The sequence below is a fragment of the Tachyglossus aculeatus genome, chromosome 4, assembly GCF_015852505.1.
Source record: "Tachyglossus aculeatus isolate mTacAcu1 chromosome 4, mTacAcu1.pri, whole genome shotgun sequence".
In the NCBI taxonomy this organism is placed as follows: Eukaryota; Metazoa; Chordata; class Mammalia; order Monotremata; family Tachyglossidae; genus Tachyglossus; species Tachyglossus aculeatus.
This window is the reverse complement of record NC_052069.1, coordinates 7748106-7771627: the sequence shown is the minus strand read 5'-3', so window position 1 is coordinate 7771627 and position 23522 is coordinate 7748106. Positions and strand designations below refer to the sequence as shown.

Here is a 23522-nt window from a genome sequence, read left to right as displayed (position 1 = left end):
GGAGGAGGAGCGCGATGAGCCCCAGCCAATGGGGGTGGGGGCCCTGCGCAGGCGCAGCGGCGGCGGCTGAGGTGGGCGAGGCCCGGAGTAGGGAGGCGCAGGCGCAGTGGGGCGCGGCGCATGCGCGGTGTTGCGGGCGGGCGGCTGAGGCGGCTGAGGCGGCTGCTGGGCCCGGGGCCGGTCCTGGGCCCGGCCTCGTCGTCCCCGTCGTCCCCGTGGCGGCGGCGGCGGCGGAGCAGCTCACCGCGGCGGGTCGGGGGTCGTCGGCGTCGTGGTGGTCGCGGTCGCGGTCGTCGCCGGGCGTGAGGATGGCGGAGCTGGGGAAGAAGTACTGCGTGTACTGCCTGGCCGAGGTGAGCCCGCTGCGGTTCCGCTGCACCGAGTGCCAGGACATCGAGCTGTGCCCGGACTGCTTCTCCGCCGGCGCCGAGATCGGGCCGCACCGGCGCTGGCACGGCTACCAGCTGGTGGACGGCGGACGCTTCACCCTGTGGGGGCCCGACGCCGAGGGCGGCTGGACCAGCCGCGAGGAGCAGCTCCTCCTCGACGCCATCGAGCAGTTCGGCTTCGGGAACTGGGTAAGGGGCCCTCGACCACGCCCACGCCGACACCGCGCCCCCCGGGGCCGGGGGCTTCTCCTCCTCCTGCTCGTGCCCCTCCTGGTGGGCCTCCTCCTCCTCCTCCTGGCGGGCCTCCTCGTCCTTCTCTTTCTGGTCCTGTTCCTCCTCCTGGTCCTGCTCCCCGTCCTCCTGGCCCTCCCTTCTCCTCCTGGTTCTCCTCCTGGTGGTCCTCCTCCTCGGCCTGGTCCTCCTCTTCTTTCTGGTCCTGATCCTCCTCCTCTTTCTGGTCCTCCTCCTCCTGGTGGTCCTCCTCGTCCTCCTCCTCTTTCTCCTCTTGGTCCTCCTCCTCCACCTGGTCCTGCTCCTCGTCCTCCTGGTCCTCCCTTCTCCTCCTGGTTCTCCTCCTGGTGGTCCTCCTCCTCCTACTGGTTCTCCTCCTCCTCCTGGCGGTCCTCCTCGTCCTCCTCTTCCTCCTGGTCCTCCTCTTTCTGGTCCTGCTCCTCCTCCTGGTGCTGCTGCTCCTGGCCCTCCTGGTCCTGCTCCTCGTCCTCCTGGCCCTCCCTTCTCCTCCTGGTTCTCCTCCTGGTGGTCCTCCTCCTCCTCCGCCTGGTCCTCCTCATCTTTCTGGTCCTGATCCTCCTGGTCCTCCTCCTCCTGGTGGTCCTCCTCCTCCTGGTGGTCCTCCTGGTCCTCCTCTTGGTCCTCCTCCTGGTCCTGCACCTCCTGGCTCTCCTTCTCCTCCTCCTGCTACTCCTTCTGGTGGTCCTCCTCCTCCTCCTCCTGGCAGTCCTCCTCGTCCTCCTCTTCCTCCTGGTCCTGCTCCTCCTTGTCCTCCTGGTCCTGCTCTTCGTCCTCCTGGCCCTCCTCCTGGCCCTCCCTTCTCTTCCTGGTGGTCCTCCCCCTCTTCAGCCTGGTCCTCCTCTTTTTTCTGGTCCTGATCCTGCTCCTCCTCCTGGTTCTCCTCCTCCTGGTGGTCCTCCTCCTGGTGGTGCTCCTTGTCCTGCTCCTCCTGGCCCTCCTCCTCCTGCTACTCCTCCTGGTGGTGCTCCTCCTCCTGGTTCTCCTCCTCCTGGTGGTCCTCCTTGCCCTGCTCCTCCTGGCCCTCCTTCTCCTGCTACTCCTCCTGGTGGTCCTCCTCCTCCTACTGGTTCTCCTCCTCCTCCTGGCGGCCCTCCTCGTCCTTCTCTTTCTGGTCCTGCTCCTCCTGGCCCTAGTGGTCCTGCTTCTCATCCTCCTGGCCCCCCCTTCTCCTCCTGGTGGTCCTCCTCGTCTTGGACCTCCTCGTCTTTCTGGTCCTGATCCTCCTCCTCCTCCTGGTGGTCCTCCTCCTCCTCTTCCTCTTCTTGGTCCTCCTCCTGGTCCTGCTCCTCCTGGCCCTCCTCCTCCTGGTCCTGCTCCTCGTCCTCCTGGCCCTCCCTTCTCCTCCTTCTGCTACTCCTTCTGGTGGTCCTTCTCCTCCTCATACTCGTTCTCCTCCTCCTCCTGGCGGTCCTCCTTGTCCTCCTCTTCCTCCTGGTCCTGCTCCTCCTGGCCCTCCTGGTCCTGCTCCTCATCCTCCTGGTCCTCCTCCTGGCCTTCCCTTCTCTTCCTGGTGGTCCTTCCCCTCTTTGGTCTGGTCCTCCTCTTCTTTCTGGTCCTGATCCTGCTCCTCCTTCTGGTCCTCCTCCTCCTCCTGGTGGTCCTCCTGGTCCTCCTGGTCCTCCTTCTGGTCCTGCTCCTCCTGGCCCTCCTCCTCCTGCTACTCCTCCTGGTGATCCTCCTCCTCCTGGCGGTCCTCCTCATCCTCCTTTTCCTCCTGGTCCTCCTCTTTCTGGTCCTGCTCCTCCTCTTCTTCCTCCTCCTGGTCCTCCTCCCCCTCCCGGTCCTGCTCCTCGTTCTCCTGGCCCTCCTCCTGGCCCTCCCTTCTCCTCCTCCTGGTTCTCCTCCTGGTCCTGGCCCTCTTCCTCCTGCTTCTCCTCCTGGTGGTCGTCCTGGCCTTGGCCCTGCTCTTCTCCTTCTTCCCCCAGGGCCAGTGGGGACACGAGAGCCGGGCCCCTCTGCTCCACCACTCCCAGCTTCCCTCCTAAAGCATCTTCCTCCTCCTCCGGGTCCTTCTCCTGGTCCTCCCCATCCTTCCCCTCCCATGGCCAGTGGGGACGCGAGGGCTGGGCCCCTCTGCTCCACCTTCCCCAGCTTCCCTCCTTCCTTCCTTCCTTCATTCATTCACTCATTCATTCAGTCATTCATTCAGTCATATTTATTGAGCGCTTGCTTACTGTGTGCAGAGCACACAGACTAGTTCTTGGAAAGTACAATTCAGCAACATATAGAGACAATCCCTACCCCACAACAGGCCTCCTCTTTTTCCTGGTCCTCCCTCTCGTTGTCCTCCTCTTCCTCCTCCACATCCCGATCCTCCCTCTCCTGATCTTCATCCTCCTCGTCCTGGTCTCCCTCCATCTCCTGGACCTTCTCCTCCCGTTCCTCCTCCTCCTCCTCGTCCTCTTCCAGGCCGGTAGGGACACTGGGCCAGGCCCATCTGCTCCACCATCCTCAACTTCCCTCTTTCGCATTCTCCTCCTCGTCCTCTTCCACCTCCTCCTGGTCCTTCTCCTCCTCCTTTAGATCTGCCTCCTCCTCGTCCTGGGCCTCCACCTCCTCCTCCGGATCCAGCAGGGACACAGGGGCCGGGGCCATCTGCTCCACAATCCCCAGCTTCCTACCTTCAGCAGCATCCTCCTCCCCCTTGTCCTTCTCTTCCTCCCCCTAGTCATCATCCTCCTCCCCCAGTCGTCCTCCTCTACCTCCTCTTCCTCCTCCTGGTCCTTCTTCACCTTCTGGTCCTCCTCCTTCTCCTGGGCCTCCTTCTCCTCCTCCTGCTCCTCATCCTTCTGCTCCTCCTCCTCCTCCTTCTGGTCCTCCCCATCCTCCTCCTCTTTTCTCCTTCTCCTCCTTCTTAGTCTCCCCTTTCTCCTCCTCCTCCTCATTTGCTCCTTCTCCTCCACCTGCTCCTCATCCTTCTGCTCCTGCTCCTCATCCTTCTGCTCCTCCTCCTCCTCCTTCTGGTCCTCCCCATCCTCCTCCTCTTTTCTCCTTCTCCTCCTTCTCAGTCTCCCCTTTCTCCTCCTCCTCCTCATTTGCTCCTTCTCCTCCTCATCCTCCTCCTTCTTGTCTTCCTCTTTCTTGTCCCCTCGTACTTTCCAATCAGTCAATCAATCAATCGTATTTATTGAGCGCTTACTATGTGCAGAGCACTGTACTAAGACACGTACTCCTTTACAGAACTCATTTGCTGCTGTGGCTTCGATTACCACCTCTATGTGGATGGTTCCCAAATGTGCCTCTCCAACCCTGATCTCTCCCCCTCTTGGCAGTTTCACATTTTCTCCTGCCTTCAGGACATCTCTACTTGGATGTCCCGCCGTGGCTTAGTGGAAAGAGCACGGGCTTGGGAGTCAGAGGTCATGGGTTCAAATCCCTGCTCCCTCAGTTGTCAGCTCTGTGACTTTGGGCAAATCACTTAGCTTCTCTGGGCCTCAGTTACCTCATCTGTAAAAAGGGGATGAAGACGGTGAGCCCCACGTGGGACAACCTGATCACCTTGTATCCTCCCCAGGGCTTAGAACAGTGCTTTGCACATAGCACTTAACAAACACCATCATCATTATTATTATTAAACCAGAACTCCTTATCTTCCCACCCAAACCCTGTCCTTCCCCTGACTTTTCCATCATGGTAGGCAACCCTTCCTCTGTCACCAGCCCGTAGCTTTTGTGTTACCTTTGACTCGTTTCTCTCATTCACCCCACATATTCAGTCCATCCCTAAGCCCTGTCGATTCCACCTCCACAGCATCTGTAAAATCCGCCCTTTCCTCTCCATCCACACCGCTACCACGTTAATCCGAGCACTTTTCCTATCCTGCCTCGATGACTGTACCAGCCTCCTTGCTGACCTCCTGCTTCCTGTCTCTTCCCCACTCCAGTCCACACTTCACTCTGCTGCCCAGATCATTTTCCGACATTATCGATCAGGTCATGTTTCCCCACTTCTCAGGTACCTCTAGCGGTTTTCCATCCATCTCTGCCTCAAACGGAAACTCCTCACCCTCGACTTTAAAGCAGTCCATCACCTGGCCCCCTTCTACCTCGCCTGGCTGCTCTCCTACTGCAACCCAGCCCGCACACTTCGCTTCTCTGATGCCAACCTTCTCACCTACCTCCATCTCTTCTATCTCGCCACTGACCCCTCGCCCACATCCTGTCTCTGACCTGGAACTGCCTCCCTCCTCATAACTGACAGGCAATGACTCTCCCCCCTCTTCACAATCTAATCAGGTTGGACACAGTCCCCATCCCACGTGGGGCTCACAGTCTTAATCCTCATTTTACAGATAAGGTCACTGAGGCCCAGAAAAGTGAGGTCACCCAGCGGACAAGTGACAGAGCCGGGATTAGAACCCAAGTCCTACTAGATCCAGGCCCGGGCTCCAGGAACTAGGCCACGCTGTTTCTCTCTTTGACTACTGCTTGACCAAGTTGTCTGCACCCTCTGCCTCCGGTTCCTCTGCTCCAGCTCTCTCCTCGTCCCCCACTGATCTCGTTTGGTCCCCCTTCGCTCTAGGGAGGCCTCCCTCTCTAAGGTCGCCCATGATCTCCTCCTTGCCAAATCCAACAGCCTCTACTCCGTCCTCATCCTCCCGGACCTCTCAGCTGCCTTTGACGCCGTGGGCCACCCCCTTCTCCGGGAAACGTTTTCCAGCCTCGGCGTCACTGACCCCATCCTCTCCCGGTTCTCCCACCTCTCTGCCCGCTCATTCTCAGTCCCTGTCGGCTGCTCCTCTGCCTCCCACCTCCTATCCGGTAGCGCTTAGAACAGTGCTTTGCACATAGTAAGCACTTAATTAATGCCATTATTATTATTTATTATTTAGCGGGTTGGGAGGGGGTCCCTCAAGGCTCAGTTCCGGGTCCACCTCCACCCGCTCCCTTGGAGAACTCGCTTTCTCTCACCGTGTCAAATATGGTTTCTGGGCAGAAGATTCCCAGATGTCCTTCTACAGCCCTGACTTCCCTCCTCTGGAGTCCCGCATTTCCTCTTGTCTTCAGGGCATCTCTGCTTGGCTTTCCCACGTAAACATGTGGGAAAGCCAAGTTTGACTTTCAGATTTAACCTGTCCAAGCAGAACTCCTCCTCTTCCACCCAAACCCTGTCCTCCCCGCTAGCTAGCCTGTCACCGTAGACGATACCACCATCCCCCCCGGCTCACAAGCCCTGAACCATGACGTTGTCCTCGACTCACCTCTCTCCTCCTTCCCGTTGGTTCGGTCTGTCACCGAATCCCGTCGGTTTGACCTGGTTTGACCGTCACTAGAGTCGTTAATTCATTTGGCCGAGTGGATAGAACTCCTGCCTGGGAGTCAGAAGGTCATGAGTTCCAACCCCGGCCCCACCGCTTGTCCGCTGTGTGGCCTTGGGCAAGTCACTCCACTTCTCCGGGCTTCAGTTACCCCATCTGTAAAATGGCGATTGAGCCTCAAGAGGGATGGGGACTGTGTCCAACCCGATCTGCTCGTATCCACCCCAGCGCTTAGTACAGTGTTTGGCACATAACAAAAGCCTAACAGATACCACAATTATTATTAGTGGACTCTGCCCACGTGCAGAGCCCTGTAAACTAAGCGCTTGAGAGTCCAGTACAACAGGAGATACGTTCTCTGCCCACGATGAGCTTACAGCCTAGAGGTGGATGTCCACTACCCTTTCCTCTCCATCCAAACTGCTGCTACGTCTCTCCAAGCACTTATCATTTCCTGCCTCCCTTCTAGACTGTGAGCCCACTGTTGGGTAGGGACTGTCTCTATATGTTGCCAACTTGTACTTCCCAAGCGCTTAGTACAGTGCTCTGCACACAGTAAGCGCTCAATAAATACGATTGATTGATTGATTGCCTCAGTGACCGCATCAGCCTTCTTGCTGACCTCCCTGCCTCCCGTCTCTCCCCACTCCAGTCCCGGCTTCACCCTACTACCCGGATCATTTTTCTGAAAAAGTGTTCAGTCCATGTCTCCCTGCTCCTCAGAAACCCTCCAGTGGTTGCCCATCCACCTCCCCATCAGTCAGAATCTCCTTACTCTCGGCTTTGATACCCTCAGTCAGCGCTCTCCCTCCTACCTCATCAATCTCCTTCTGTGACCGCAACGCACACTTTGATCGTCTAACGCCGGCCTCCTCTCTGTACCTCGATTCATCCGTTCCACCTCCGACCGCCCCCCCAGCCCACAGTCTCCCTCAGACTTACTCCCTCCCCCTTCGTTTCTGACCGTCCAGCACCCTCCCCGCTTTCAAAACCCTCCTGAAATCACGTCTCCTCTTGAGGCCTTCTCCGATCACCCTGGGAGTCAGAAAAAGACCTGGGTTCTAATCCCGGCTCCGGCACTTGTCTGCCGGGCGGCCTTGGGCCGTTCACTTCTCTGGGCCTCAGTTCCTTCAGCTGTAAAATGGGGATTAAGAGCACGAGCCCCATGTGGGACAGGGACTGTGTCCAACCTGGATTAACTTGGATCCTGGTTGACTAGAACAGCGATTAGAACAGTGTTTGGCACGTGGTTAGCACTTAACCAACACTATTATTATTATTATTATTATTATTATTATTATTATCAAGCCTTATTTCTCCACCTGCCCTTCCCTCTGTGTACCCCTAAAGCACTTCCGCACACACCCCAGTCCCCGCAGCATTTAGGTCCGCTTCGTCTACTATTTCCCCACCTTGTACTTATTTTAATATTCTCCCACTGCAGACTGCAAGCTCCCTGTGGGCAGGGATTACGCCCACCAGCTCTGTTGCACTCTCTCAATGTCTTAGGACAGAGCCCCACCGACAGTAGGCTCTCACTAAATAGCAGTGAGTGACTGACTGACTGGAGGGAAAATTGAGGAACTTACAGAAGAAATCCAGTTGTTGAAAGGCTCAAGAGCCCGTGATGAGGAGTTGGAGTGTCATGTAAAAAACGTTTGAGAGTGGGGTATTCATTCATTCATTCATTCAGTTGTATTTATTGAGCGCTTACTGTGTGCAGAGCACTGTACTAAGCACTTGGGAAGTACAATTCAGCAACAGAGACAATCCCTGCCCACACCGGGCTCACAGTCTAGAAGTGGGGAGACAAAACATCAAAACAAGTAAACAGGCCTCAGTAGCGTAGTTATAAGTAAATACAGTTATAGATATATGCACATCATCAACAAAAAAAGAATAGAATTGTAAGTAATAATCAATCAATCGTATTTATTGAGCGCTTACTGTGCGCAGAGCACTGTACTAAGCGCTTGGGAAGTACAAGTTGGCAACATATAGAGACAGTCCCTACCCAACAGCGGGCTCACAGTCTAAAAGATTTTTTAAAAATAATAATGATGGCATTTATTAAGCACTTACTTTGTGCAAAGCACTGTTCTAAGTGCTGGGGAGGCTACAGAGTGATCAGGTTGTCCCACAGAGGGCTCAAGGTCAATCCCCATTTTTTACAGATGAGGTAACGGAGGCACAGAGAAGTTAAGTGACTTGCCCAAAGTCACACAGCTGACAATCGGCGGAGTCGGGATTTGAACCCGTGACCTCTGCCTCCAAAGCCCGTGCTCTTTTTCCACTGAGCCACGCTGCTTCTCTAATAATATTAATGATAGCATTTGCCAAGCGATTACTATGTGTCAGACACTGTTCTAAGCGTTGGAGGAGATACAAGGTCATCAGCCTCACATCTTAAGGTCATCAGTCACAATCTTAATCCCCATTTTACAGATGAGGTAACGGAGGCCCAGAGAAGTGAAGTGACTTGCCCAAAGTCACTCAGCTGACAAGTGGCGGAACTGGGATTAGAACCCACGACCCCTGACTCCCAAGCCCGGGCTCTTTCCACTGAGTCACGCTGCTTCTCTTAGTATAAATATGTGCTTATATACACAAGTGCTGTAGGGCGGGGAGGGGGTTAGAGCAAAGGGAGCGAGTTGGGGCGATGGGGAGGGGACGGGGAGCAGGAGAACGGGGGGCTCCGTGTGGGAAGGCCTCCTGGAGGAGGTGAGCTCTCAGCAATAAGAATAATAATAATAATAATAATTGGCATTTGTTAAGCGCTTACTATGTGCAAAGCACTGTTCTAAGCGCTGGGGGGGATACAGACTGTGAGCCCACTGTTGGGTAGGGACTGTCTCTATATGTTGCCAATTTGTACTTCCCAAGCGCTTAGTACAGTGCTCTGCACATAGTAAGCGCTCAATAAATACGATTGATGATGCAGGGTGATCAGGTTGTCCCACGTGGGGCTCACAGTCTTAATCCCCATTTTCCAGATGAGGTAACTGAGGCCCAGAGAAGTTAAGTGACTTGCCCAGGATCACACAGCAGGCACGTGGCGGAGCGGGATTCGAACCCCTGACCGCTGACTCCAAAGCCCGTGCTCTTTCCACTGAGCCACGCTGCTTCTCTAGGGCTTTGAAGGGGGGGAAGTGTGGTAATTTGGCGGATTTGAGGAGGGGAGGTGGTCCAGGCCAGGGGTAGGACTTGGGCTGGGGGTCGATGGCGGGTGTGGGGAGCACTGTGTGCTCTGCACATAGTAAGCGCTCAATCAATACGATCGATGATTGATGACGATGCCCCCCCAAGTCAGCTGGCTGGGGTTGCCGACCAGAGGGCGGCTCTGGGTTCTATAGATTGGGCCACGACGAGCCAAAGAGCAGACACCGAGCCAGAGCCATCGGTTCTGCCTCTTTATTGGGCGCACTCACAAAACGAGCGCAGCAAGCAAGCCGAGGAGGGCAGGCTCTGCGGGGCTCGAAGCGCCTACCGTTCATTCATTCAATCGTATTTATTGAGCGCTTACTGTGTGCAGAACACTGTACTAAGCACTTGGGAAGTAGTGCTTAGAGAAGCAGCGTGGCTCAGTGGAAAGAGCATGGGCTTGGGAGGGGTTCGAATCCCAGCCCCGCCACGTGTCTGCTGTGTGACCTTGGGCAAGTCACTTAACTTCCCTGAGCCTCGGTTACCTCATCTGGAAAATGGGGATTAAGACTGGGAGCCCACTGTGGGGTCGGGACTGTCTCCATATGTTGCCAATTTGTACTTCCCAAGCGCTTAGTACAGTGCTCTGCACATAGTAAGCACTCAATAAATACGATTGATGATGATGATGATGACAGCTTAATCACCTGGTATCCCCCCAGCGCTTAGAACAGTGCACATAGTAAGCACTTAAATGCCATCATTATCATTATTATTATTATTATTATTGCAAATCGGCAACCTATAGAGACGGTCCCCGCACTAAAAATAGCAGCAATGCCTCTTCTATACGAAGCCCCCTCGCACCGGTTAGCCCTCCCTGTGTTCCCAGGATGTCTATCTGATAGGGCTCCTGGCTCAAGCGCTTAGTACAGTGCCCTGCACACAGTAAGCGCTCAATAAATACGATTGATTGATTGATTGACAGTTCCCGTTCCGCAACCTTGTAGTGTGGCGGTGCCGTGTCCTTACTGTGGGTTGCTCCGGCGGAGGGAGGGGGTGAATTCACAGATGGGGCATTCTTTCCACGGCAGGACAGGCGAGAACGAGGCACAGGGAGAAGGTTAGCACCAGATTGTTTCCACACAGACTGGAAGCTCGTTGGGGACAGGGATGTCACTGTTTATTATTGCATTGTATTTTAATTCATTCATTCAGTCGTATTGAGCACTCACTGTGTGCAGAGCACTGTACGGAGCACTTGGAAAGTACAATTTGGCAACAGATAGAGACAGTCTGTACCCAGCAATGGGCTCACAGTCTACAAGGGGGAGACAGACAACAACGTAGAACAAGGAGACAAGTGTCAATACAACCAAAATAGATAAATAAAATTATGGATGTATACACATCATTAATAAACTAGAGTAGTAAATGTGTACAAATATTCCCAAATGCCATGGGGAGGGGAAGGGGTAGGGCAGAGGGAGGGAAAGGGGGGCTCTGTGGGAAGGCCTCCTGGAGGAGGTGAGCTCTCAGTAGGGCTTTGAAGGGAGGAAGAGAGCGAGCTTGGCGGATGGGCAGAGGGAGGGCATTCTGGGCCAGGGGAAGGATGTGGGCCGGGGGTCGATGGCGGGACGGGCGAGAACGAGGTACGGTGAGGAGATTAGCGGCAGAGGAGAGGAGGGTGCGGGCTGGGCTGGAGAAGGAGAGAAGGGAGGTGAGGTAGGAGGGGGTGAGGGGATGGACAGCCTTGAAGCCAAGAGTGAGGAGTTTTTGCTTCATGCACAGGTGGGTGGGCAACCACTGGAGACTTTTGAGGAGGGGGGTAATCCATAGAAAGATAATCTGGGCAGCAGAGTGAAGTATGGACTGAAGCAGGGAGAGACAGGAGGATGGGAGATCAGCGAGGAGGCTGATGCAGTCATCCAGTCGGGATAGGATGAGAGATTGAACCAGCAAGGTAGCGGTTTGGATGATGGAGAGGAAAGGGCGGATCTTGGCGATGTCGTGGAGGTGAGACCGGCAGGGTTTGGTGACGGATTGGATGTGTGGGGTGAATGAGAGAGCGGAGTCGAGGATGACAGCAAGGTTGTGGGCTTGTGAGACGGGAAGGATGGTAGTGCCGTCAACAGAGATGGGAAAGTCAGGGAGAGGACAGGGTTTGGGAGGGAAGATGAGCTCAGTCTTGGACATGTTAATTTTAGGTGGCAGGCAGACATCCAGGTGGAGATGTCCTGAAGGCAGGAGGAGATGCGAGCTTGGAGGGAGGGAGAGAGAACAGGGGAGAAGATGTAGATTTGGGTGTCATCTGCGTAGAGATGATAGTTGAAAGCCGTAGGAGCGAATGAGTTCGCCAAGGGAATGAGTATAGTTGGTACTGGTAGAGCATATATTCATTCATTCATTTATTCAGTCGTATTTATTGGGCCCTTACTGTGTGCAGAGCACTGTACTAAGCGCTTGGGAAGTACAAGTTGGCAACCTATAGAGACGGTCCCTACCCAACAGTGGGCTCACAGTCTAGAAGGGGGAGACAGACAACAAAACATATTAACAAAATAAAATAAATAGAATAAATATGTACAAATAAAATAGAGTAATAAACACATACAAACATATATACAGGTGCTGTGGGGAGGGGAAGGAGGTAAGGCGGGGGGGATGGAGCAGGGAGGAGGGGGAGAGGAAGGAGGGGGCTCAGTGTGGGAAGGCCTCCTGGAGGAGGTGAGCTCTCAGTAGGGCTTTAAAGGGAGGAAGAGAGCTAGCCTGGCGGATGTGCGGAGGGAGGGCATTCCAGGCCAGGGGGATGACGTGGCCGGGGGTCGACGGCAGGACAGGCAAGAACGAGGCCCGGTGAGGAGGTTAGCGGCGGCAGAGGAGCGGAGGATGCAGGCTGGGCTGGAGAAGGAGAGAAGGGAGGTGGGGTAGGAGGGGGCGAGGGGATGGACAGCCTTGAAGCCCAGGGTGAGGAGTTTTTGCCTGATGCGTAGGTTGACTGGTAGCCACTGGAGATTTTTGAGGAGAGGAGGAACGTGCCCAGAGCGTTTCTGCACAAAGTTGATCCGGGCAGCGGCATGAAGTATAGATTGAAGTGGGGAGAGACCAGAGGATGGGAGATCAGAGAGGAGGCCGATGCAGTAATCCTGTCGGGGTAGGATGAGAGATTGAACCAGCAGGGTAGGGTACCCTTCTTCCCCCACCCCGCCCTATTCCATTCCATCACGGGCAAACTCCCAATCGATCAATCCTATCTGTTGAGCACTTACTGTGTGCAGAGTACTGAACTAAGCGCTCTGGAGAGTATAACAGACACTTTCCTGCCCACAACAAGCTCACAGTCTACAGGGGGAGACCGACATTAATGTAAATACATAAATAGAAAACTAAAATATCCATATGTGCTGTGGGGATGGGAAGAGAAAGAGGATGAATGAAGGAGCAGGTCAGAAGGGAGTGAAAGAAGAGGAGGGCTTATTCAGGGAAGGCTTCTTGGAGGAGATGGGCCTTCAATAAGGCTTTGAAGGAGGGGAGAGCGATTACCTGTGTGCAGGCCGCTGTACCTAAGCGCTCGGGAGAGCACGGCATACCAGAGTTCATTCATTCATTCAGTCGTATTTATTGAGCGCTTACTGTGCACAGAGCACTGTACTAAGCGCTTGGGAAGTGCAAGTCGGCAGCATATAGAGACGGTCCCTACCCAACAACGGGCTCACAGTCTAGAAGGGGGAGACAGATGACAGAACAAAGCATATGGACAGGTGTCAAGTCATCAGAATAAATAGAAATAAAGCTAGATGCACATCATTATCATCATCAGAGTTGTTGGACGTGTTCTGTGCTCACAAGGAGCTTAGAGTCTAGAGGGGGAGCCGGGCGTTGTGATAAATTGTGGCTGTGGGGCCGACAGGCGGGGGTAAATCAAGGGTCAAAGTGCGAGGACGGGATTCGTTTTGTGGCCGGCTAAGTTCTCCTCACTAACGCCCACACTTGGCTCTCCCCCTTTACACGATAAGCTCCTTGTGGGCAGGGATCTCGGCTACCTACTACTCCGTGGTGTCGTACTCTCCCAGGTGCTCAGTACAGCCCTGCGCACACAGTCAACACCACCAACTGACGAGGCTGTCTCCCCTCTACACTACACTGTCTTCGAGGAGAGGGCTCATCTTCCCCCGGAGCCTCCCCATCTCACGGGGAAAGGCTACGATCACCCTCTTTTTCACTTTTACCACCCCCCTTCCCTGAATCCCCCACACTGTCCTAACTCGTTTCATTGTCAGTCAGTCGTATTTGTTGAGTGCATTTTCAGTCGTATGTATTGAGCGCTTACTGTGTGCAAAGCACTGTACTTGGGGGAGTACAGCACAGCTACAAATAGACATATTACCTGCCCACAACGAGCTCACAGTCTAGAGGGGGAGACAGACATGAATATAAAAAAGTAAGGGACAGATATATCTATCTATCTATCTATATATCAGTGCCGTGGGGATGAATAAAGGGAACAGGTCAGGGTGATGCAGGAGGGAGTGGGAGAAGAGGGCTGTAGAATGATAATCCTGGCAAGGGAGTGACATGTGGACCGGAGTGGGGAGAGGCAGGAAGTTGGGAGGTCAGCAAGGAGGCTGATGCAGTATTCCAGAGGGGAATAGGATGAGTGAATGTACTAACTTGGTGGTGGTTTGGATGGAAAGGAAAGGGTGGATTTTGGCGATGTTGTGAAGGTGGGACCGGCAGGATTTGGTGACGGATTGGATGTGTGGGTTGAATGAGAGACCGGAGTCAAGGACGACACCAAGGCTGAGGGCTTGTGAGCCGGGAAGGATGGTTGTGCCGTCCACAGTGACGGGGAAAGTTCAGGAGAGGACAGGGTTTGGGAGGGAAGATGAGGAGCTCTGATTTGGACGTGTTAAGTTTGAGGTGGCGGGAGGACAGCCAAGTAGAGACGTCTTGAAGGCGGGAGGAGACGCGAGCCTGGAGAGAGGGAGAGAGATCAGGGGAGGAGATGTTGACTTGGGAATCATCCGCACAGAGGTGATAGTTGAAGCCGTGGCAGCGAATGAGTTCTCCCAGGGAATGAGCGTAGATGGGTCGAGCATTGTCAGTTTGGTCATCGAGGGAAGGTGGTTTGGGTGAGGAGGCTAAATGGGGAATGATGACGTGAAGCTACTGGTCACTGCCATCAGCGACCTTCCTTCCTTCTTCCCTGAGGAGGAGAGATCGGGGCTGGAGATGACCATCTGGGAAGCATCCCGGTGAAGGCCATAGTTGAAGCCATTTGAGCGAATGACTTCTCCAAGGGAGCGGGTGTCATTTCCCTCATTTCCACTCGCACATCTTCTTAATTCTATTGCATTCTACTTTCCCAGGTGCTCAGAACAGTGTTCTGCACACCGTAAGGGCTCAGCACATTCATCAATCATATTTATTGAGCGCTTACATTCCACCGAAGCAGCGTGGCCTAGTGGACGGAGCTCGGGCCTGGGCTTAGTACAGTGCTCTGCACACAGTAAGCGCTCAATAAATACAATTGAATGAATGAGTCAGAAATCAATCAATCAATCGTATTTATTGAGCGCTTACTGTGTGCAGAGCACTGGACTAAGCACTTGGGAAGGACAAGTTGGCAACATATAGAGACAGTCCCTACCCAACAGTGGGCTCACAGTCTAAAAGGGGGAGACAGAGAACAAAACCAAACGTACTAACAAAATAAAATAAACAGAATAGATATGTACAAGTAAAATAAATAAATAAATAGAAAGACCCGGGTCCTAATCCCGGCTCCGCCACTTGTCTCCTGGGTGACCTTGTGCAGGTCACTTCACTTCTGTGAGCCTCAGTGACCTCATCTGTAAAGTGGGGATTAATAATCATCATCATGATAATAGTAATTAAGGTACTTGTTGAGCACTTACTGTGTGCCGAGCACTGGGGTAGATACAGGTTAATCGGGTTCATTCAGTCGTATTTATTTAGAACTTAATGTGTGCGGAGCATTTCATTCATTCATTCAATCGTATTTATTGAGCGCTTACTGTGTGCAGAGCACTGTACTAAGCGCTTGGGAAGTACAAGTTGGCAACATACAGAGACGGTCCCTACCCAACAGCGGGCTCACAGTCTAGAAGACTGCTAATGACCCCATAAACTGGTTTCTCCTCCCCTTCACCTAGTTTTCCCAAAAAACACGAGTGGTTCCCCAATGGAAACGATTTGATTTTTTTTCTCATGAAGATTGGCTTCCTGCAAGGATTTCCAGGTGTTCTTCCCATGGGATTCATCCAGGGAAGAACGTAGGCTCCCAAAGCCCATTTGAAATCCTAGATTCCCCAGATCCCACCTAATTCCTGGAATTAGCACTGTCTTAAGCGCTTGGAAAGTACGATACAGCAATAAAGAGAGGCAATCCCTGCCCACCCCGGGCTTACAGTCTAGAGGGGGAGAGACAGATATCGAACAAGCTAACAGGCATCGATATTTATAAATAAGTAGGTTTGGACCCAGTCCCCGAAGGGGCTCGCACTCCCAGTTGAAGGAACTGAGGCCCAGAGAACTCGCATCCTCTAACTCCCAAGCCCAGGCTCTTGCCAATGAGCCTCAGGTTCTTGGTAGTGGAATAGTTTCTACATATTTATTACTCTATTTTATTTGTACATCCTTACTATATTTATTTTATTAATGATGTGTATATAGCTATAGTTCTGTTTATTCTTATAGTAGAACAGCGAAGCATTAGAGAAGCAGCGTGGCTCGGTGGAAAGAGCCCGGGCTTTGGAGTCAGAGGTCATGGGTTTGAATCCCGGCTCTGCCAACTGTCAGCTGTGTGACTTTGGGCAAGTCACTTCACTTCTCTGGGCCTCAGGTCCCTCATCTGTAAAATGGGGATGAAGACCGTGAGCCCCACGTGAGACAACCTGATCACCATGTAACCTCCCCAGCACTTAGAACAGTGCTTTGCACATAGTAAGTGCTTAATAAGTGCCATTATTATTATTATTAGTAGTAGTAGTAGTAGTAGTAATAGTAGTAGTAGTAGTAGTATTGCAGCCTGTCTACTTGTTTTGTTTTGTTGTCTTTCTCCCCCTTCTAGACTGTGAGCCCACTGTTGGGTAGGGACTGTCTCTATATGTTGCCAACTTGTACTTCCCAAGCGCTTAGTACAGTGCTCTGTACACAGTAAGCACTCAATAAATACGATTGATGATGATGTTGGGTAGGGACCGTCTCTATATGTTGCCGACTTGTACTTCCCAAGCGCTTAGTATAGTGCTCTGCACACAGTAAGCGCTCAATAAATACGATTGATTGATTGATTGATTGCTCAGGGTCACGCAGCAGAAACGTGGCAGGGCCGGGATTAGAACTCAGGTCCTTCTGACGCCCAGGGCCAGGCTTTATCCACTAGACCACACTGTTTCTCCAAGGATGTACCTGTGCACGGGAAACAGTTTGGCGTGGTGGCTAGAGCCCGGGTCTGGGGGTCAGAAGGTCATGGGTTCTAATCCTGCCCCGCCACTTATCTGCTGTGTGGCCTTGGGCAAGTCACTTCCTTTCTCTGGGCCTCAGTTCCCTCATCTGTAAAATGGGGACCCAGACCGTGAGCCCTCTGTGGGACACAGGGATTGTGTCCAACCCAGTTTGCTTGTATCCACCCCAGCGCTTAGCGCAGTGCCCGGCACATAGTAAGCGCTGCCCAAACACCATCTTCATCATCATTATTATTATTATTCTGGGTTCCAGGAGGCGGCTGGCAAGCGGCAACAGCCTCTCAAGTGGTTTTCGTGGTGGGCTGGCTGTGAGGAAGGGGCCCCCATGGGGAGGGGGGATTCCCAGACTGAGCCCCTTCCTTCCTCTTCCCCTCGTCGCCCTCTCCATCCCCTCCATCTTACCTCCTTCCCTTCCCCACAGCACCTGTATATATGCTTGTACATATTTATTACTCTATTTTACTTGTACATATCCATTCTATTTATTTTGTTTTGTTAGTATGTTTGGTTTTGTTCTCTGTCTCCCCCTTTTAGACTGTGAGCCCACTGTTGGGTAGGGACTGTCTGTAGATGTTGCCAACTTGTACTTCCCAAGCGCTTAGTAAAGTGCTCTGCACACAGTAAGCGCTCAATAAATACAATTGATGATGATGATGATGATGATGATGATGATGGGAAGGCGAAGAGGTTTCCCGGTTTGGATGGATCACCTTTTCGCAGGCACGGAACAGGTCTCCCAGAAGGCCGCTGACACGTCCCGCTCTGGGGCCCACCGGGGCCGGTTTCCGAGGGCCCTGGGGAGGCTGATCTGCCGTCCTCGTGTCTCTCTCCACTTCAATCCATACTTCATGCTGCTGCCCGGATTATCTTTGTCCAGAAACGCTCTGGGCATATTACTCCCCTCCTCAAAAATCTCCAGTGGCTACCAATCAATCTGCGCATCAGGCAGAAACTCCTCCCCCTGGGCTTCAAGGCTGTCCATCCCCTCGCCCCCTCCTACCTCACCTCCCTTCTGTCCTTCTCCAGCCCAGCCCGCACCCTCCGCTCCTCCACCGCTAATCTCCTCACCGTACCTCGCTCTCGCCTGTCCCGCCGTCGACCCCCGGCCCACGTCATCCCCCGGGCCTGGAATGCCCCCAATCCCTCTGCCCACCCGCCAAGCTCGCTCTCTTCCTCCCTTCACACAGTACAGTGCTCTGCACATAGTAAGCGCTCAATAAATACGATTGATTGATTGATTCAAGGCCCTGCTGAGAGCTCACCTCCTCCAGGAGGCCTTCCCACACTGAGCCCCTTCCTTCCTCTCCCCCTCGTCCCCCTCTCCATCCCCCCCATCTTACCTCCTTCCCTTCCCCACAGCACCTGTATATATGTATATATGTTTGTACATATTTATTACTCTATTTTATTTGTACATATCTATTCTATTTATTTTATTTTGTTGGTATGTTTGGTTTTGTTCTCTGTCTCCCCCTTTTAGACTGTGAGCCCACTGTTGGGTAGGGACTGTCTCTATATGTTGCCAATTTGTACTTCCCAAGCGCTTAGTACAGTGCTCTGCACATAGTAAGCGCTCAATAAATACGATTGATGATGATGATGATGATGATGATGATGGGGGCCCGAACGGGCCGCCCTTTCCTGCCCCTCCTCCGCCTTGCTCATCGGAGCTCTCCAGTGCCGTGCCAGCCCCACTCCCCTCGAGAAGCAGGGTGGCCCAGTGGAAAGAGCCCGGGTAGGGACCGTCTCTATATGGTGCCAACTTGTACTTCCCAAGCGCTTAGTACAGTGCTCTGCACACAGTACGCACTCAATAAATACGATTGATTGAATCGTATTTATTCCTCCTTCCTCTCCCCCTCGTCCCCCTCTCCATTCCCCCATCTTACCTCCTTCCCTTCCCCACAGCACCTGTATATATGGATATATGTTTGTACATATTTATTACTCTATTTTAATTGTACATATCTATTCTATTTATTTTATTTTGTTAGTATGTTTGGTTTTGTTCTCTGTCTCCCCCTTTTAGACTGTGAGCCCACTGTTGCGTAGGGACTCTTTCTATATGTTGCCAGCTTGTACTTCCCAAGCACGTAGTACAGTGCTCTGCACACAGTACACGCTCAATAAATACGATTGATTGAATCATATTTACTCCTCCTTCCTCTCCCCCTCGTCCCCCTCTCCATCCCCCCATCTTACCTCCTTCCCTTCCCCACAGCACCTGTATATATGTATATATGTTTGTACATATTTATTACTCTATTTATTTTACTTGTATATATCTATTCTATTTATTTTATTTTGTTAGTATGTTTGGTTTTGTTCTCCATCTCCCCCTTTTAGACTGTGAGCCCACTGTTGGGTAGGGACTGTCTCTCTATGTTGCCAATTTGTACTTCCCAAGCGCTCAGTACAGTGCTCTGCACACAGTAAGCACTCAATAAATACGATTGATTGATTGATTGATTGAATGAATGAATGGGTTCTAATCCCAGCTCCACCACTTGTCAGCTGTGTGACTTGGGGCAAGTCACTTCACTTCTCTGTCCCTTAGCTCCCTCATCTGTAAAGTGGGGATTCATTCATTCACTCATGCAATCGTATTTATTGAGCGCTTACTGTGTGCAGAGCACTGTACTAAGCGCTTGGGAAGTACAAGTTGGCGACATATAGAGACGGTCCCTACCCAACAGTGGGATCACAGTCTAGAAGGGGGAGACAGACAACAAAACAAAACATGTTAACAGAATAAAATAAATAGAATGAAGACTGTGAGCCCCACGTGGGACCACCTGATCACCCTGTATCCCCCCCAGTGCTTAGAACAGTGCTTCGCACATAGTAGGCGCTTAACAAATGCCATCATCATCATTATTATCACTCCCCACCCCCTTTCTCTGGTATCTGTTAAGCACCAACTATAATGGTGAGGATGGTATCTGTTAAGCGCTTCTTATGTGTCGAGCACTGCTGTGCGCACTGGGGTAGACACAAGCTCATCAGGAGGGGCACGGTCCCTGGCCCACATGGGGGTGCCAGGCTCAAGCTCCATTTTACAGATGCGGTAACTGAGGCGCAGAGAAGTCTAGTGACTTGCCCAAAGTCACACAGCTGACAGGTGGCAGAGCCGGGGTTGGAACCCGGGTCCTTCTGATGCCCAGGCCCGGGCTCTAGCCGTTGGGCCGTGCTGCTTCTGGGTGTCAAGCACCGTCCTAAGCACCGGAGTAGACACGGCTAATCAGGTCGGACCCAGTCCCTGGCCCCCGTGGGGTTCACGGTCCAAGCGGGAGGGAGGGCGGCGATCGAATCCCCATTTTACCGAGTTGAGGCCCAGAGAAGTGAAGCAGCTTGCCCGAGGTCGCCCAGCAGAGCCGGGGTAAGAACCCAGTCCTTTGCCTCTCAGGCCCGTGCTCTCTCCCCTAGGTCAGGGCATCATCATCATCATCATCATCAATCGTATTTATTGAGCGCTTACTCTGTGCAGCGCGCTGTACTAAGCGCTTGGGAAGTACAAATTGGCAACATCTAGAGACAGTCCCTACCCAACAGTGGGCTCACGGTCTAAAAGGGGGAGACGGAGAACAAAACCAAACATACTAACAAAATAAAATAAATAAATAGAGTAATAAATATGTACAGACATATATTCATATATACAGGTGCTGTGGGGAAGGGAAGGAGGTAAGATGGGGGGGATGGAGAGGGGGACGAGGGGGAGAGGAAGGAAGGGGCTCAGTCTGGGAAGGCCTCGCCCGGCGCGCCGTACACGCTTTGCGGGTCCCCCCGTTATCATCCGGCACGTGGACCTTGGCTTCCCGAAGAGCCCCGTGGTGTGTCAACCGGTCGGTCGTATTTAGCGAGCGCCTGCTGTGTGCGAAGCACCGTACCGAGCGCTGGCGGGGAGAGCGTGGTAGGCCGTCGCACGCGTTCCCTGCCCGCAACGAGCGTCGCAGCTCGCCAGCCGGCGGGGAGCGGGCGGGCGGGTGGCGGTGCCGGGCCCCTCCCCGGCGTGGGGCGCGCCTGACGGCCCCCGCGGCCTGTTCCCCGCAGGAGGACATGGCGGCGCACGTGGGGGCGTCGCGGACCCCCCAGGAGGTGATGGAGCACTACGTGAGCATGTACATCCACGGCAACCTGGGCAAGGCCTGCATCCCGGCCACCATCCCCAACCGGGTGACGGACCACACCTGCCCCGGCGGGGGCCCGCTGTCCCCGAGCCTGACCACCCCGCTGCCCCCCCTGGACATCTCGGTGGCCGAGCAGCAGCAGCTGGGCTACATGCCCCTGCGGGACGACTACGAGATCGAGTACGACCAGGAGGCCGAGGCCCTGATCAGCGGCCTGTCGGTCAACTACGACGACGACGACGTGGAGATCGAGCTGAAGCGGGCCCACGTGGACATGTACGTGCGCAAGCTGCGGGAGCGCCAGCGGCGGAAGGACCTGGCCCGGGACTACAACCTGGTGCCCGCCTTCCTGGGCAAGGACAGGAAGGAGCGGGACCGGGCCGGCCGGCGCAAGGTGACCAAGGAGGAGAAGGAGGTGCGCCTCCGCCTGCGGCCCCTCTACCAGTTCATGTCCTGCAAGGAGTTCGACGACTTCTTCGAGAACCTGCACAAGGAGAGGGTGCTCCGGGCCAAGATCCGCGAGCTGCAGCGCTACCGCCGCAACGGCCTCACCCGGATGGAGGAGTCGGCCGAGTACGAGGCGGCCCGCCACAAGCGCGAGAAGAGGAAGGAGAACAAGGCCGCCGCCGCCGCCGCCTCCGCGGCCTCCTCCTCGGCCTCCTCGGCCGCCACCGCCGCCGCCGCCAAGAAGGGCCGGGAGGACGGGCGGGAAGGGGACCTGGCCGGCATGGAGAACCTGCCGGGGTTCGAGCTCCTGTCGGACCGGGAGAAGGTGCTCTGCGGCTCCCTGGGGCTCAGCCCGGCCCGCTACCTGACGGTCAAGACCATCATCGTCAAGGACCACCTCCAGAAGCGCCAGGGCATCCCCTCCAAGAGCCGCCTCCCGGCCTACCTGGACAAGGTGCTCAAGAAACGGATTTTCAACTTCCTCACCGAGAGCGGGTGGATCTCCAGGGAGGGATCCTGAGGGCGGGGGCGCTCGGCCCGCCCGCCCGCCCCCCGGGTTGACCGACCCGGCTGGGGGCCGCGGGAGGGGGGCCCGGCGGTCCCCACCTCGCTCTTGACGCGACTCGAAGGCCTCCCCCCGGAGACGCGGGCGGTCGCCGTGGCCCTCGCGGAAGCGGCCGCGTCCCGTCGGGGAGAGGGCCCGGGCCGGGACGGGGCCTCGGCCGTCCCGCGCGGAGCGGGGATCCCGACGTCGGGTCTTTTTCGATGTCTCCTTTTTGTCGTCGTCGTTTTCTTTTCTTACGGTGGGGAGTAAGTCTCTCCCACTCTAGGAGGAGGGCAGCTCCCTCCGGCGCCGCGCAGCGCCTCCGAGTACGTTGGCCGCCGTCGGGCCCAGGCACACAGCACTTTAAAACAGAGGGGTTGGAGGGGGTCTTGCCCTGCCGCGGCCCCCCGAACCGACGAGTCCCATGTAGCAGATTGGGGGAGGAGGGTGGACCCGCTCGGCACCGGGAATGAGGAGAGCGGAGAATGGGCAGATGCGGGGGGCTCCGTCCGGCCCCGACGGTTTGCGGCCTCTCTCGGCTCCGGGGGGGGGGGAAATCCAGCCCCTCTCCTTCCCCGTCACCCCGCCTTTGCACGTCCGGGACCTCCACCGGCCGGCCGGGAGACCCCCCTCGTCGGGGACCACCCCCTGCCGTCGACGGAGGGGTGGTCAGGGGGCTCGGCCGGGAAGGGAAGAAACGTCCGACGGAACGAACCCGTTCGCGTAGCAGCTTCTCGCAAAGCTATCCAGGGAAGAAAACTACCAAGTAGTAAAGCAGGGATTTTATATATAGGTTGTGAGTTTGTTTTTTTTTATTTAAAAAAAAAGAAGCAAAATGAAAACCAAGCAGTTGGCAGTTGTTCTCGTGTAATTTTTTCTTTCTTTTAAGCAACTGGAAGCCACAGGTGTCCGGACTCCTTATTCTGTCATCCAACAATCTCCTCATCGGTGGAAGTGCCAACTCTTTCCAGCCCCGAGAGGAATATTCTCCTTTCTGAGTAAAGACCCAGATCCTTCCTTTCTCCCCTCGCCAAATGTCCCGCCCGTCACGGACAGTGTGTTTCCACCATGGGCTCGTCCGGTTGTACCCAGGGCACCGTTACTACTGAAACTTCTCTGGGGAATGGCGGTTTTTTGGGGGGGAGGGGGGGTGTTTTAGTGTTGTTGAAAGCCCAAAGCCACTTTTGAGACGTGACCCACCTTCTACCCCAACCCGCCCTGCAGTGAGGTGCTATCTACTTGCCGGCGTCTTGGCCTTGGATTTTTTAAAGTGATTTTTCAAAAAGCCACCTTCTTTGTTTTGTCTTGTTTTTGGGGTTTTTCTAATTTAATCCTCGGCCTTTCCAATATCGCGGTGCCTTCGCCTTTCCTCCTCACCTCAGGGTGAGAAGTCCCGGGACTAAGATACTGTACAGCCGTGGGAGCTCAAGCAGGGAGCGAAACACGCCCGGCCGGTGTCTAAGACCCAACCCGCCGATGCACCGAAGGTGGACCATCTGCCCCCTCGGCGACGTGGAGTTCGCTCACAATGCCGGGTCATCCCCGTCGGAAGCGGCTCTGAGGATCGATCGGGACGGCGGATTCCTAAGCGTGGCGAAAGGGAGAGGCGGCGACGCGTCGCGTTCGGCTCCGAGGTGAAGCCGGACCTCAGTCCTTCCCGCCAGTCGACTTCTTCCGACAAGGGTGTCGGAGACGCAAACTCGACGGGACTTAGGTCTGACTGCTGGGAACACCCTAGTGAAGGTCAAGCGGAGCCACGGAAGCGGCGGTCGGCCTCCTTCCTCCAGCCCCGGCGACGGGGAACCAGAGATGACTAACGAGCGGCCCGTTCGTCCGTCTCTCTCTAACTTCGGGAAATAAGATGAGCAACGA

General features: G+C 54.6%; 1 protein-coding gene across 1 annotated transcript; it reads left to right on the top strand.

Moving 5' to 3' along the window:
• The first annotated feature begins 230 nt into the window (after positions 1 to 230).
• On the top strand, positions 231 to 21626 carry TADA2B (transcriptional adaptor 2B). Its single transcript, XM_038745445.1, has 2 exons — positions 231 to 578; positions 20583 to 21626. The coding sequence occupies exons 1-2, from the start codon at positions 309 to 311 to the stop codon at positions 21624 to 21626; spliced, it is 1314 nt and encodes a 437-aa protein (XP_038601373.1). The 5' UTR covers positions 231 to 308.
• Positions 21627 to 23522: the final 1896 nt, after the last annotated feature.